The sequence below is a fragment of the Thermobia domestica genome, chromosome 11 (genome assembly GCF_964235325.1).
Source record: "Thermobia domestica chromosome 11, izTheDome1.hap1.1, whole genome shotgun sequence".
Lineage (NCBI taxonomy): Eukaryota > Metazoa > Arthropoda > Insecta > Zygentoma > Lepismatidae > Thermobia > Thermobia domestica.
In genome coordinates, this window is record NC_137464.1 from 87,907,147 (window position 1) to 87,922,891 (window position 15,745).

The 15,745-nt window shown below is 32.5% G+C and overlaps 1 protein-coding gene across 4 annotated transcripts in view; it reads right to left on the bottom strand.

Annotated features, from left to right (window-relative positions):
* Myo81F (unconventional myosin 81F) overlaps window positions 1-15,745 on the bottom strand; it is a 483,573-nt gene that overhangs the window by 35,823 nt on the left and 432,005 nt on the right. For all 4 annotated transcript variants that reach the window (XM_081730773.1, XM_081730776.1, XM_081730774.1 and 1 more), the window contains 9 exons: window positions 15,135-15,330; window positions 12,741-12,895; window positions 9,607-9,831; window positions 7,710-7,844; window positions 7,178-7,407; window positions 5,862-6,051; window positions 4,954-5,115; window positions 3,802-3,949; window positions 2,004-2,284 (listed from right to left, as the gene is read on the bottom strand). In XM_081730773.1, coding sequence (XP_081586899.1) covers window positions 2,004-2,284; window positions 3,802-3,949; window positions 4,954-5,115; window positions 5,862-6,051; window positions 7,178-7,407; window positions 7,710-7,844; window positions 9,607-9,831; window positions 12,741-12,895; window positions 15,135-15,330 — 1,722 coding nt within the window. The remainder of the gene's footprint in view (window positions 1-2,003; window positions 2,285-3,801; window positions 3,950-4,953; window positions 5,116-5,861; window positions 6,052-7,177; window positions 7,408-7,709; window positions 7,845-9,606; window positions 9,832-12,740; window positions 12,896-15,134; window positions 15,331-15,745) is intronic.

The window sequence follows — 15,745 nt, forward strand, 5'->3', positions numbered from 1 at the left end:
TAACTCTTACATTTGAAGTAAGGAACATCAAAGATTCGATCAAAGATTTTCTTTGAAAGTTTTAGAGTGACATTTAATTCTTCTTCTTCTTCTTATTATTATTATTATTATTATTATTATTATTATTATTATTATTATTATTATTATTATTATTATTATTATTATTATTATTATTATTATTATTATTGTAGATTACTAAACTTTGACTTATATCATACATGAGTTTGAAGGCAAATCGACGTACTGTATTTTTTTTTAATTTGCCTTTGCTCCTCGTTTTTAGCGTTTTAATTTTTTTTCTTTCTGAAATTAGAACCATAGGTTTCTATATTAAATTAAATGTTGAAGTTTCTAACTCCTTGTATAAAAATTAGATGGAAATAATGTTGTGTGTTTAGATTTAGGTTACAGGGATTAGTTTTGTGGGAAGACGAAATGTTTACGTGCCACATGTGAGAAAATAGATTTCATTACATAATATTGCAACTTTAGCGTTTGAGATTACACTAGCTGAAATTCTGTTCTTCGCATAGGAGAAATAGGTTTATGAAAAGCATTTGAACCTATTGCTCCCTTAGGACACATTTCAATGAAAGTATTAAGACAAAAGCTCGTAAGATAATCTATTACTGCCATAAAGTTTTGAACCACCCTACCACTTAGAATATGCCCTTTAGTCAAACCAACATGATAAATCCAGCTTGATATAGACACTATGTTACAAACTTCATTTCAAAGGGGTCAGCCGCTTTTCCGTGACGCGACCACAAACAACTGACAACGTCGATTTTAACGTAGTGAAAAACATATAAAAAATTCTCCCCTCCCCCCTTAAAACCATAATTTTCAAAGACGTTGGACATATGATCTGTTTATTTGTAATGTGGAATTTATGTATCAAATTTCTTAACTTGACGGACTAGTGAGATACTCAATTTGTCGTGTAAAGTATTACCCTCCCCCCTCTCCCTTTAGGATACGCATTTCAATCAAATTCAGATGATAAATGCTCAGTTTGCGATAGGTGAATAACTACTCTCCAAAAGTAATTTCAAACAGTTCGGGCGTTTTTTCCGTGGTCCGATTACCCACAAGATCAGTTTTATTTTTATATGTCAAATTTTGCACACACGCTAAATAAATTATTTTTACAGCAAAAGAATAAATAATTTATTATATACTTGGAGATAAAAGAAACTTTTATCTTGCAACAGAATAATAATAATAAAAAAAAAAACCTTTTCCTTATTGTTTCGTTACTCTGTGGCGGAGTTTTGAAAATCATCTAATCCTAACTGTGAAAATATGTTTATAAAGTTGCAAGATGTTTCACTAATATTTTTCACGTATTCAAAATAAAGTTGATGTGCTTATTATTATTATTATTATTATTATTATTATTATTATTATTATTATTATTATTATTATTATTATTATTAAGGCTACATTTACAAAATTTTTGAAGTGAATATTAAATTTGAGTCGTCCAGGTGCAAAACGACTCTTGTCCATTTACAAAAAATCCCAGAAAACTAAAAAAATGTAGAATCTGCATGTTTTGTAGAACTGAGAACACCTCAGTGTGTTCATGTGAAAAAGATGAGCATCCTCAAATATTTCCTGTTCTACAAAACGCATCGATCCTACAGTTTTTGTTGGTTTTCTGGGGTTTTCTGTGGTATTAAATGGAATTCATGGATAGGAAAGAAGCCACGTACATGCTTCCAATTTAGAAGTAAATTAGGTGAATTTGAAGAAGTTGACCGAGAACAACGAACCAGTAAGGAAAAGTTTTTTTTTTTCTCCACATGAAAGTTATTTTTATCATCTAAGTGTTCAATATGTATCCTATAATTACTATCAGCAAACAGATTTGTCATAATTTTATTAGAAAGAAAATAATAAATTATATTTAGCAAATCGACGGGAATTTTTTTTTTAGAATTACCAATCACCCTTAGTATTATAAGAAGAAATTCGAGTATATTAACAACTAAACCCACCTTTCTCACAGGTATTTCGGCTTCAGTTATCCAGCCAGCTAAAGCTGGACAGTAGCTAGCAATGAGAGATCCAATTTCATTCTTCTGTGGCGTTTCAAACACAAAACATCTGTTGTGCATGTCTGGAAGCATCTTCATTAGATTGATCGTTATAAAACTGTCGCTAGGATCTAAGAATATCGACTCAATGTCGTTATATCTGTACTCGTACAAAATAAACTTGTCGTCTGGCTTTACCATCATAAGCCCGTCACAATTCACCCCGAGTATTAAGCTGTTGCCTACAATAAGAAACATAATTTATTAATACATGAGCGACATACCTTTTTCAATTTACAATTTGTTGGATTGGTTAATTAATACAGCTATTGGTTTCGTGCCACTGTAAAGGCGCTTGAGAAGAAGTTTATAGTTTCTTATCTATATCCGCCAGAAATAAATATTCATTCTGTTTTCAGCAACTTTTATCCTAATATAAACATGTAGATACTCAATGCTTAATGCTTTAATTAAAAAAGTTATAATGATATTCCGTATCAAAATTATTATTTTTATGATTTATTACACATCACACAAATTTGTTGCAACATATTTCTATAGTAGTAATTTGCTTACAACAATGCCCTGTACAACAATATGCCATTTATTTGACTTTTTCAAAAAAATTAATTCATTATACAGAAGGCTCTATGTTAATACTGATTTTTGAAACCAGCCTTTTCATTTACCTTGTACTTTGTCCTGCCTTTGCCAGAGTCATTTAATTCCTGTATTTTCCACGGAGAGGACGATGAGCTCGGGCCTGACATTCAATGACATTCAAAAGGTTAAAATGGGGTGAGTCCGGGGGCTACTGTAGCAATTAAATTTACCACTGTGCTCTTCGAACCACTGCAAAACAACGTTGGAATTGTGACAAGAAGCGTTCTTCTGCTGAAAGATATCATTGCCAGCTGGAGTTATGACCTACATGAATGAGTATACATGATCAGGAATTACATGCAGAGAGTTAAAGAGCCGTTATAGTACCCTCCATATGCACTACAGAACCCATGGATGACCATGTGAAGGTTCCCGAAATCATAATGAGGCCACCACCAGCCTGTCGTAGTCCTACTGTGCAAGTCACGAGCAGCTGTTCCTCTGAAAGACGACGGATTCTGACCCAAACATTGATGTGATTAGGGCAACATCGTGATTCACTGAACCATGCAATGTTGTACCATTGCCCGGTGTTCCACTGACGATAAGCATGTACCCATTCCAGTCGTAATCGACAATGCCGTCCCGTTAATATTGGTACATGTATGGGACATCGACTGCGGAGCCCCATATCTAACAGTGTACGTATGTCAAAGTCTGCTTTTAATTATGCCACAGTTTACGCCCTATCTTGTTCTATCAACCTCGACAGTCAACGACGTCCGACATTGTTAATGAGGTGTGACTGCTCCACTTCTTGTGGCTTGATGGTGGTTTCACCGTCCTTTTCCCACATTTGGAAGATATGGCAGATCGCGAACGCCTGACAGATCGCACTGTTACCGAAATGTTCGTTCCCAGCCATCCGGCTATCACAATCTGGCGCCAATCAAACTCTGATACATCGCCAGGTTTCCCCACTCTTCGCACAAACGTCACACTGACTGATTGAGTAAGATCTTTGTCACCGTCTGGCGAGCGGTTCTGCTGTGCTCTGTGCTTCTTGCGTCAACCTAACCATTTCGTTCTAAGAGTAACGGGTAGGTCATAATATCTTGGCTGGTGAATGTATATAGTTTCCTATTAATTTACTTACCATAAGACCAATATCCTCGATACGTCACGTTGAACATTGTAGTTCCATACAAAGGATATTGCATTACGCATGACAAATACAAGACTTTGGCGGTTAGTTCTGGTTTTCCAAATCCATACTGTCGATGTGCTTGAGCTAATATGGAAATCTATGAAAGAAATAATTTTAAATAAGTACAAATTTTAAACATACACAAATCTATGAAATATCTTATAGAAATAAAATTTGGCTCGTAGATTAAAGATATTAGGCATTGAAGCAAAAAATGAAAGTTAGATTTTCGAATTTTTAACTCCAGTAAAACTCAACATTTTATTATTTTATTATAAGAACTTTTAGTAATAACTAAACGAAGTATACGGTAATAGTGAATATAAAATTAATAAAAATTGATTTGTAATTTACTTTTTCCATTTGTTCTGTATGAATATTTAGTACCCCCTATGAAAAGAAAGAAAGGGAAGAGATAAGAAGCTTTTAAGTAAGTTTAATTGAAATATCATCTTATACAATTATGAATATAAGGAAAGTGTACAAAAATAGTATGAAAGTATTGTAGGAATTAAACTTGAGGATTTCTTTATTTCATTATCTTTGGTTCCATATTCATCTAGCCTATCATCTGAATTACAACGTCCTTCAATCTGTCACGGAAAGAGAGACAGAGAAAAAAATGACCAATGTCAAAACACGATCTTACCACTCGCTTGATATGACAAGAAAAGCATTGAAGAACCTCAGTCAGGATGAAAACAATATACAAATGATTTTTTTAGAAGGATCAGAGAGGTGCCGATGTATATACTTGTACTATATTACCATATAAGTATTTTGGATATATTGTCAATTTCCAATGTTTCTGGCTGGGTAGCATTGATCAAGGTGGCTAATCTGAACAGTACTCGAACTCACGGAATCCCTATTTACCGAAATTAGTTTTAAAAATTCATAAATAAATTCTAGGTAATATAATTTGCCCATATTTTCTCGTAGGCGCCTAATTTAAATGAATAAAAGAAAGGAATAGTCGTATTTTGTTTTTATTGTTTTGAAGTAAAAAGGAAGCTTAATGTCTTCAAATATTTATGGGAGTTTGTTTGAACAGTAATGTTAAATATAAACATAAAATAATTTGATGCATCTTTATCTTACCCACTGCTCATCATTGCGAGTCCTACTTATTCTATACGGGAGATACATGTCAACTTCTGCATAATACTCAAGTTTCCCGTCCTGATTATCACCAAGCGCAACTTGTGCTTGTAGACCAGCTAACTGCAAAGCTATCTTCTCATTTATGGGGAAGTCATCACACTGAAATAGCAAGTCAACACAATCTAAGTATCATTAAGAACAATGTCTTTAAGTTCATTTAATAAAAATCTACTTATAATATGAATTACGCAATATGCATAATAAGTATAAACTTTAATACAAAAATAACTAATGGTATATTGTCTTGCCCTTCTAAACTTAAATCAGAATACTACGAATTAGATAAAATAATAATACGTATAACCAGTTCTTTACAGACATTAAACATGGAAAGGCAGATAGAATCCTGCAATTTGCGAAGATGTATTAATGAACGAGATATGGGTCAATAACTCATAACACATTATCAGAGAATGAAAAAGGAATGAAGTCAGAAGGTCAATTTGGACACTGCATTAACTTACTATCATGTTTTACTGTATTATTGTGCTTTTATGTATTTTTGTGTTTGAGGTACAACATGTATATTGAGCACAAACAAACCAATCTACAAACATTGAAACATCAAATTAACATCATCACTGAATGAAGTAGCTATATATTTGAAAGAAAGAAAAAAATGGATGTAGACATGTTCGAAATTATAACTATCAAGAGATATAAATCTTTGGTTGAACTTTGCAAAATTATTAAACTCAACTATATGTGAGTTGGTCCGTTCCTGCACAACCCTGCCAAATTATATTAGAATTATTAATGTGATCAACTTACATTTTCCAAAAAATCGTACAATTACTGGAAGCAATTAGAAAAATAATAACGAAGAATAGTGAAATGCTTCTTACCTTTACAACACTGTAAACAGCTTGAGCATAGAGCATATTCACTTCCACAGGATCCTGAGAAAGCTCTCTGGTATTACGGAACAGTCTTTTCTTGAAAACAAACCTATTCTCGCCACTTCCAAGAGTTGATGTACTTCCTCGCTTGGTTAATGTTGGAAATGAAGATACACTACCAGCTTTCGAATGTTTGCTAATTACGAAATAAAACAAACAACTTACTACTCCCATTAGCTAACAAGGGGATTAAAAAACATATTTTCGATTAGATCAAAAACAGTATGTACTCACAAAAGAACTTGTTAGAGTATTTTTCTAAACTCAAACTTTTTTCAAAGAAAAATAAATATAAAAAGAGAATAGTGCATACTTTCAACGATAATATTAGATATCAAGCAGAAAAGGCAATTTAAAATATTAGTAATACCTCGATTGTTATATCATTCCTATATATCATTATGTGTAATCAGAAAGTGCATAATCTACTTCAACTCATTAGAACAGAGGAACAGAGAAGTATATTTGACTATAATCTCTCATAACGTTATTTTCCCTATGACCGACATAAGAACAGTATTTGGTTAATCGTCCATAGTATATTAACCCAAAAAGTCGTATAACATATAAGCAATTTTGATTTGTACTTGACCCAGTGCAATGTTATTCATCAAAGTATTTTCTTTTCTTTGGTATAATTTTTAAAGTAGCTTGTAAGTGGTATTTTGCCGAAAGAAAAAATAATGAATATTAAAACTGTATAGAAAAAAGTATTAAATATATATTCTTATAAAAGGGCCAGGATATTTTTATTTATTTCAATATGCAACTTAGAAATATATTGTAACACAGAAAACTGCATAAATTTGGACAGCCAATATAATCCTTAAACCTAAGTAACTTTTGTTGCAAAATTATCATCATTTATTTATTTATCTAAATTTCTTAAGGAGAGATTTGAAGTTGTTTTACTTGAAAGAGTTTTGTATCTTCTCCACGCTTGATCGACAAACAATAATTTAATAAATAAATGAAAAACAGAAAGAAAGAAGAGTAGTGTTTACGATTAATGTTCAAGTTTCAATATTTAACATACGGTAACCAAGTCGCGATTCATTGTTTCGTATGCGAAACAGATTATCACATTGTTTCGCATGCGAAAATTAAAACACATTAAACAGAGATCAAAATAAGATTTGAAAGACTATTTCATACTGTTGATATTTTAGTACTACATAACTATTAATCTGTTTATAAAATCTACTGTATCTAATATAAAATCTTCAGGTTGAATATATATTGACTTTTAGAAAAATTCTCACATTTCCCATGCTGCTATAACATCATAGAGATAATCATGAGCTCGAACATGTTCCTCGCCATCCGGCCGACTCTGATAAATAGCCCAGCCTTCGAGATTTTGTAGACCAAGCTTTTCTGCCAATTTCTGAGCCGCATCTGCCGCTGTGTCTGTTGGATGCACATCGATTGCTTTGGTTCGGCCATCAAGGAAGAAGAAGCGGCACACTATAGTTCCTAGCCTTCGCATTGCCTACAAATACACAGACAATGTTCTCCCTGTAGTGTAATTTGTACGAACAATATTTATTACATAGAATGAAGATATGGTATCCTTGATTATCAAATGCACTGTATTTTTACATCAACTATTCGAACAAAACCACAGCAAATAATTTAACACAGAATTATTTTCTGTTTGATTCGTTGATCTACAACTGTTCTAGAAAAAAAATATATATTGCAATCTCTTTTAGTTAGGAACAAATTAAATAGTGTTGACTTCATTATTGATACTGAAATACTAATACAAGTAAACAGAAAATTACTACTTACAGCTATTTCTACAGTGGAAGGAGGATATTGTCTACAAGACACTTTAATATTTTTGCAGTTATCCACACACCATTGTACATACTGTCTCAATTTGCCCTCAAGTTGCAAATTTTTCTTCAGGAAGCAAACAAAATACTGAAATTAAAAATGTAACCATTAATAAGTCATCATTGAAAATTATTAGAAACTACAATAACATTGTTCTGCTAGTAAGAAATTTTTTTCCCTCCATTGTTCAATTACGTTTCAAAATCTGAATATAATTCTCAGGTACTGAGATTAATTGTTGTTGTGCATTTGTATCATGCACTACATTAAACATGTTAGAAACTCAAAAATAAATTTTACACTTTTTCCTAACTGTGTAGTTCGGGTTTTTAAATGCTATTAGTGTTAATCTCATTTTACAATGATGATAACCAAATAGATTAACGTCATTACGCTATATCTTACGGAGGTCTTTCGCAACTACATGGTTTACTGGGTTGTGAAATTCTATCTTCTTCATTTCTAGTTTTCTCTTTTCTATTCAAATAGTTCCCCACCAGCCTGATTATGCGGGGTTCATACCGAAAATTACCTGTCCCCTCCGGAACCAAAGTAAGGTATCAAATGCAAGCTTACTAACCTTCGACTACAAGGACGCACATTTTAAATAAATAAATAAATAAATAAAGCAATTTTTATTTATATTACTTTGAATATATAACTTTGAAAGAGAAACTTTATTTATGTTAAGTATACAAACACATTAATATTTTACTTAAATCTTGCACCATGTAAAACGAGTTACATGTATCCCCTTCATCGTACAAATCTAACAATAATTTTTAAGTTAATAATCCAAATTAAGTCACCTTCATTTCAAACTACCAATATGCATTATTCTGGAATTTACAAATTTACTACATACTCAAAGTGAAGAAAAACGCCAGCTTTTAACTTTTTTATTTTATTTATTTATTATTTTTGTAAACCTAAAAATTGACACTGTACGATAATCACGCCACCTTTCTAAGATGAAACTGATACTAAATTATATTTTCATCAAGCTTTCCGTTACGACACTAGCAAGGCGACAATACATAGTATCGTTAATGAGATATAGCCTAAAATAATGACTAACTCTTAAACTTTAATAAGATATAGACTAAAATTATAATCAACTGTTGAACTTTAATGAGATATAGACCAAAATATGATCAACTATTAAACTATAATGAGATATAGACCAAAATTATGATTAACTCTTGAACTTTAATGAGATATAGACCAAAATATGATTAACTCTTAAACTTTAATGAGATATAAACCAAAATTATGATTAACACTAACATTGTCCGAAGACGACATACATATCAATCGATATATGATATCGATTTGAATAAAATTACGTGCTTCAGAGTAAATTTTCATGCATAATTTTGGTGCATAATTTTCGAGGAAAACTAATTTTATGGAGTTAAATAATATATCGTTGCTAAAATAGCATTTATTCTGTCGGAACAGTTTTTATTTATTTATTTATTTACATGTCTTTACTGCATACGTGAAGAAATACAATATTAACTAGCAGTTAGTTTGTCTTTCTCTTAACGTAGTGAAAAATAGACCTAACAGTGACACAGACATTACTTGTAGATGAGATCACTACGATTTGCTGATGGGCATTCTTTTTTTAAATTGTTCATTTGTTTTTCGATTGTCATTATAAATAGGGGATTGAAAGACTTAATCAAGCTTAACAGAATAATTTGTTAGTATTTTTGGGAGTTTAATCTTCAAAAGAACCTTGTGTGAACTTTATGTACTTTTTTCCTATATATTTTTTACACATTCACATTGGAATTATTTGTTCTTTGCTCTATTCTTTTAAAAATACATAAGATGTACGTACTTTGTACAAAAGTTTGCTCGGCTGGAAAGCAACAATACATAGACATAGGAGCAGCCACACTCGTTCTGTAGATTCATGACTAGGATTATTGGTGGCCTGCCTCATACATTGGACATACACTTCATCTCGAAGCTCCTCTCTTTCGATTCCATACCCAATAATCGATTGGATCACTTGGATCTCGGATTCAGCCTTTAATTCTCCTCTAATGTATTTGCAAAGATCCTGTACAAGAAATAAACAAGTAACATTATTAAATTACATGCATAATAACTACTAATTTTTACAATACAGAATGCTTAGAAAGAGTGTTGTGATTGTGACACACTCATGATGCAACTTCTAAACTTTGTGAGTCAGTAACACTAAACTTTAATGTACTGCTACTGTCTTGTGTTAATATTGTGTTGTACGATCGCAAGTAGTACGAGACGGTGTAGTATGGATTGTATGTGTCATGGGTCAGACGTTAGTGTTGAAAAATGGGAGACCTCTCCGATTTTCAAACAGTCAATTGTAAGTGCACGGTTAGTTGGTCCAAGTGTATCCAAGACTGTCACTACGGTAGACGTGTCGAGAGCATCATCAGACGACAAAAATAGTGGATGGAAACCAAGCCTAGTTGAAAAGGATCGTTAAACGTTACTAAAAGCTGTAGAGATAATGCTGCACAACTGACTGCAAAATTCAATCAGCATCTGAAACAACTTGTTTCTACAGTCACAGCCCGACGAGAGCTGCATAACATCCGAGATCTCTGATTACTACCGCCAGCGCCGTAGCGAGAAAAATATGGCACCGAAAACATCAAATATGGACCATCTATGATTGGAAGAGAGTAATATGGTCAGATGACTTATCATCATCCTTATTCCTAGGCCTGGTTTATGTATTCTGAACACCCAAAGAGAAGTATGCTCCGGACTGCCTACTTCTTTCTACCGTTAAACATGGCAGCGTTTCTGTGCTGGTGAAGACGCGATTTTATGGTATTTCATTGGTTTTATCAGAGGCGGCTCTATTATACAGTCACAGTATTATGTGCCTTTCCAATTGTACAAAAAATAATAATTAACAAGAAATAACTATGGATACTTATTCCTGTATAGGAATGAGGAGCGACTTTTTTTTTTAGTTATTTTAGTATGGAGTTTGCAATCTGCTTCAAGGTTGTAACATAAGCGTGTGACTACGCTGTGTTCTACCTTGGCTCTTTCTTGCGTTAGCCTATTTACTCCACTGGCCCGACTTCAACATTACTGAACATCTATGGTCAATTTCACAGAATTGAGTCCGGCACAGATTTCCTCCTCCATTCTAGTTCATGCAACCAAGAGTTGTACTGCAAGAAGAATGGTCCGATATTCTCTGAAAATGATTAACGAGTTATTTATCTCAATTTTGTCACTAATACAAGCTATACTGTAGGCTAAGGGTGATGCAACGCCATGTTGCTCAGGTAAGTTGCATTTTGTTAAGGTGCTGTATATGTTTTACCAAGTGAAGTGGTTTGCAATACCTCGCATCTCCATTTTCTATGGAATTTTAGATTTTGGTTGCATTCAATTCCCCACATCTGAATATACGTATGTGCAAAAGCTTGTGAACGAAAACCCAATAAAAAAAAAAAAAAAAAACGCGAAAAATTAACTTTTTAAAACCTCGTATCACATATAAGATGTGGTAAAAGCAGAACGGTTTTATTGCTCTTCTGAAAAGTTTGGTTTTCATGAGTTATGAGGTTTTACGCTTTTGCCGTCGATATGTAAATATTCCAGGTCTTGAAATCAGAACAATCTACCTCACGAGAACATATAAACAAAATTCACTTGGCTTTCGTTGCCTCATTTGATTGTCTATCTTTTTATGTGTAAGTCAACAATCGTGTAAATGCTTCTGTGTCCACATGATGTTTGTATACTAGGTTTGTCTGCTGACCACTTACGAGTTGCGCCACTACATAATAGTTTGATATTACTTTACTGAAATTATTCTTCAGAAATACGAAGACAAAAAATCCTAAAACAAAAGCATGAGATATTTTAAGAAACTCAGGTAATTTTTAAGTAAATAACGGCTAAACATTTCGAAAAGAAAATGGAGTAAATGCCTGTAACTTCAACTCTACACAATAGGAATAACACTTTACATCTCAAACAAAATACATGCTATATTTGATCGATATTACACTTTTTACCAAATTTACTTAGGAACTTTTTTTTTTTTTTGGTAAAAAGCTGGGGTATAAATTCACCTCTTACTCATTCTTAAACACAAGCAATAAAGATAATTGTGAAACCTCAAAGAAAATATGAGAAATACGAGTATTTAATCAAAATCTAATAATTTTTACTAAACTTGCCGACGAAAATTATTTTCTTACTATGTTATGTAAATATGGTAGCTTTAGTCACAAAGTTATGTGCCTTTCCAATTGAGACAAAATATAATGATCAAGAAAAAATATTATGGATATTTATTCTTGTATAGAGGTGAGGAGCGATCGATTTTTTTATATAGTTATTTTAGTATGGAGTTTGCAAATTAAAAGTAATGGCTGATTTTAACTCTAGCTAATTGGGATTATTGGAAATCCTTGAAGATAAAATACACCATACTGTGTCAAAAGCAGACATTTCCATTAAAGTTATCGAGGAAAATTTAATTATTTTCTTAGCACAAGTAGTAAAACACTCTGCAAATGAATATACTTTCATTTATTCGCTATTGCTTTCGCGAATAATTTTCAACTATTATAAATATTTAACTTTTTTATTTCATCATGAAATTATTTCTATCGTCGATATATTTGCTTGCAAATAGTATAATTACAAAAATAGAAAATTTATTATTATTATTATTATTATTATTATTATTATTATTAAGACTTATTTTCTATATTTTTCATGATTTAGTAGAATGTTATGTAATATGGCAAAACTAAAGTAGATACTTCAACAGAAAAGGATAGATTTTTGAAGCTAGAATGTGAATATTGTTAGCTTTTCAACATGAGGTCGATACGATAAATATAATAATTTCATTTTAAGATACGAGAAAAGTACCAAAAGATCACCCTATTGATTTTGAAACAATGTTAAACAATTAATAAAGTTAATTTATTTGGAACTTACCCTGAATATTGAGCAGGCAACATTAATATTGTCTGGATCATACATATGAATATGAGAGTTAGGTATTGTTGAGCCACGATAATAGGTAACCATTTCATATTTTGGCATAATCTCTGTGGACTTCCGTTTCCTTGTTAACGTAGCTATGATTGTCCCTGCAAAAACGATGTAAATATTTTTTTCACACTTATGTTGCCAAAAGAAAGAAGAAACTAAAGTCTTAATTTTAATAATTTTTACAGAAAATTAAAAATGGAAATACATTTCCTGAATAAAGTTTCGGACTGATAATGTATAACAATATTATACTCTGAGATCGATTTTTATTTATTACCATACAAAAAAGTTAATACCTTTTCAGTTCTTAATTAGGTACGCTATTGTGCCATCAAATTTTAAAATTTTGCAATCTTTATTCCAATTTTGAAGCACTTAATTCATATCAGCACTTATATTATGTAGAACAACACAATTAATATGTTTCTTTCTTGTTTTTCTGAAATTTTCGTTTGACCACGTTAAAATACGCTCTATCATGTATATGTTAGAATACAATAACATTAAAAAACAAGCTGGAGTACCTTCTAATGTGACTGTATAAATATGTATATTAGAAATATTAGAATGAGTACAATTGCATCAATGAACCAGAGATGTAAGTAGAACTTCCGAGTTATTTACTAACTGTATAATCACACACAGAAAACGAATTTTTAAAAGACATTGTTGTTATATTTTTCTTGATTATATATTAGTGAACTTTACTACACAGGGGGAGTACGAATCACTTGGCAAATATGCATTTGAAATTAATTATTGATCAACTACGAAACTACAAAATTCTTGTATCCTAACATTAACGCTTTCCGACTTAATTTGGTCGGATATTGCGCAGAACATTGCGCTATTGCCCTAAAAATTTCTTCTGTAGTTCACATTTCTGTAGTCATGCCTGTTGTTCTGTATGGTTGAGAAATAAGGTCCCTTACTCTGAGGAAAGAACGCAGACTGAAAGTATTTGAGAATAGAATCCTGAGGTGAATATTCGGACCCAAAAGGAACGGAAGTGGGTAATGGCGGAAACTTCATAATGAAGAACTGCATAATTTATACTGTTTACCAAACATTGTTAGAGTTATCAAGTCTAGGAAGCTCAGGTGGGCAGGTCATGTAGCCAGAATGAAAGGAAGTAAGAATGCTTTCAAAATTCTAACTGGAAATCAAATCGGAAAAGATCATTAGGGAGACCTAGGTAGGGATGGGAGAACAATATTAAGATGGATCTCGCAGAAAAAGGAATACGAAGCATAAACTGGATGCAGTTGGGTAAGGACAAAATTCAATGTGGCTAAATAGTGAAGTGCTTCCACCATTGACCCACGAGATATGGGTTCGATTTTTCGTAGAAGCTTACATGGTTCTATTCCAGGAGAGCTAAATCTTATATAGCGAGATCTCGGATAAATCCAAACAAATAAACACAATGAGTTTCATAATATGAATCAATGTATTGAAGTTTATTCACGTAGGCTATCCTCCCCAAACTCCTCCAGGACTTTTCTTAGTTATATCAAGTAAATAACGATGTTGCATTTAGACAAGATAAGACTTTTGTATTGGTAGAAGATCCTTAATTAACTCCATCACTGTAAAATCTTTTTTTGAACAAACTGTTCTTAAAAAGTATATAATTCCTTACACTTATTAAAATCGAAATGAAATGAAATGAAATCTTTAAGTTTTACGTCCCACGGTTATGCCGACAAGGCTAAAGGAGACGGTGATGATGAGAACGAAATGGTGGAATGAAGAAAGTGGGAGGAAACGGGAGAACCCCGAGGAAACCCACGCACACGGTGTTTGTCCACCACAAAGTTCACTTGGCGGGGGCTGGGATCAAACCCGGTACCCCAAGCACCAGAGGTGAACGCTCTACCACTGAGCCATCGCGACTCCTATTAAAATCGAAGTATCAGAATCTGGCCAGGACAGTTCTACAATTTACCAAATTAGGACTGTTAACTATTGGAATCCTCTGTCAACAAAGCAAATTAGACAGGACGAAAGTGCTTCAACCGAAATGTGAAATCGTAGGGAAGATAGTTATATTGCAAGAGATTTCCCTCGCAATATTACTTTGAAAGGGTTAAGCATCCTGTTTTTATTGTTTTTTAACTTCGAAATATCCTGTAACAGCGATGCATCTTCTAATGAAATGCATGATAGAACGATCGAAATAACATATACAAAATTGCTGTGAAAATAGAAACCGGTAGAAGTTTAAAAAGTTAAAATTTTAATAATAGTAGTAATCTATCCACAATTCTAACTAATAACATCAAAATCGACCAATAACAACATATTTAAAGAAAAATATATGAATTAAAGGATTACCTTCTGGTGATCTTTCGTGGGCATTGAAATAATTTTGAGCAAACTCTACAATATCATGGTACGTATCATCAAGGTTCTCTTTGTCCTGTTCTTCCAGCTCCTGGAGTTTCTTCTCCACTCGGTATTTCCGCCTCTGTTCACGTTCAGGATCATCTTCACAACGATTGTAGCGCCACGAGTAGGAAGACTGAATACCCTATAATTAAAATAAAAGCAAATACTTACAATAATATACAGGCAGTTACCAGTATTACCACATACACGATAATTTGAATTTTATTTGCCTTTTCGATTTATATTTGAGTCTTCTACATCTACTAAAATGTAACTTGTCAATACAGATTACTGTAGTGGGCATGATAGAAGAAATGAAAAAAAAAAAAAAAAAAAAAAATCTGAATCATAATGATTTTACTAAGTACTTAAATTATAGTAATATAAAGTAAAAAATACCCTGTATGGTACGCAGAACTTCATCAAGGGAAGGTGGGTGTTCAAGTTCCCAGGTTCGTATAATTTTAGGCGTGTATATATAATCTTAATTCTCTTATCTTACTTAGGCAGGGGAGGGTGAAACTCGGAAACCCTATCCTTCTGTACGTCCCTGAAGA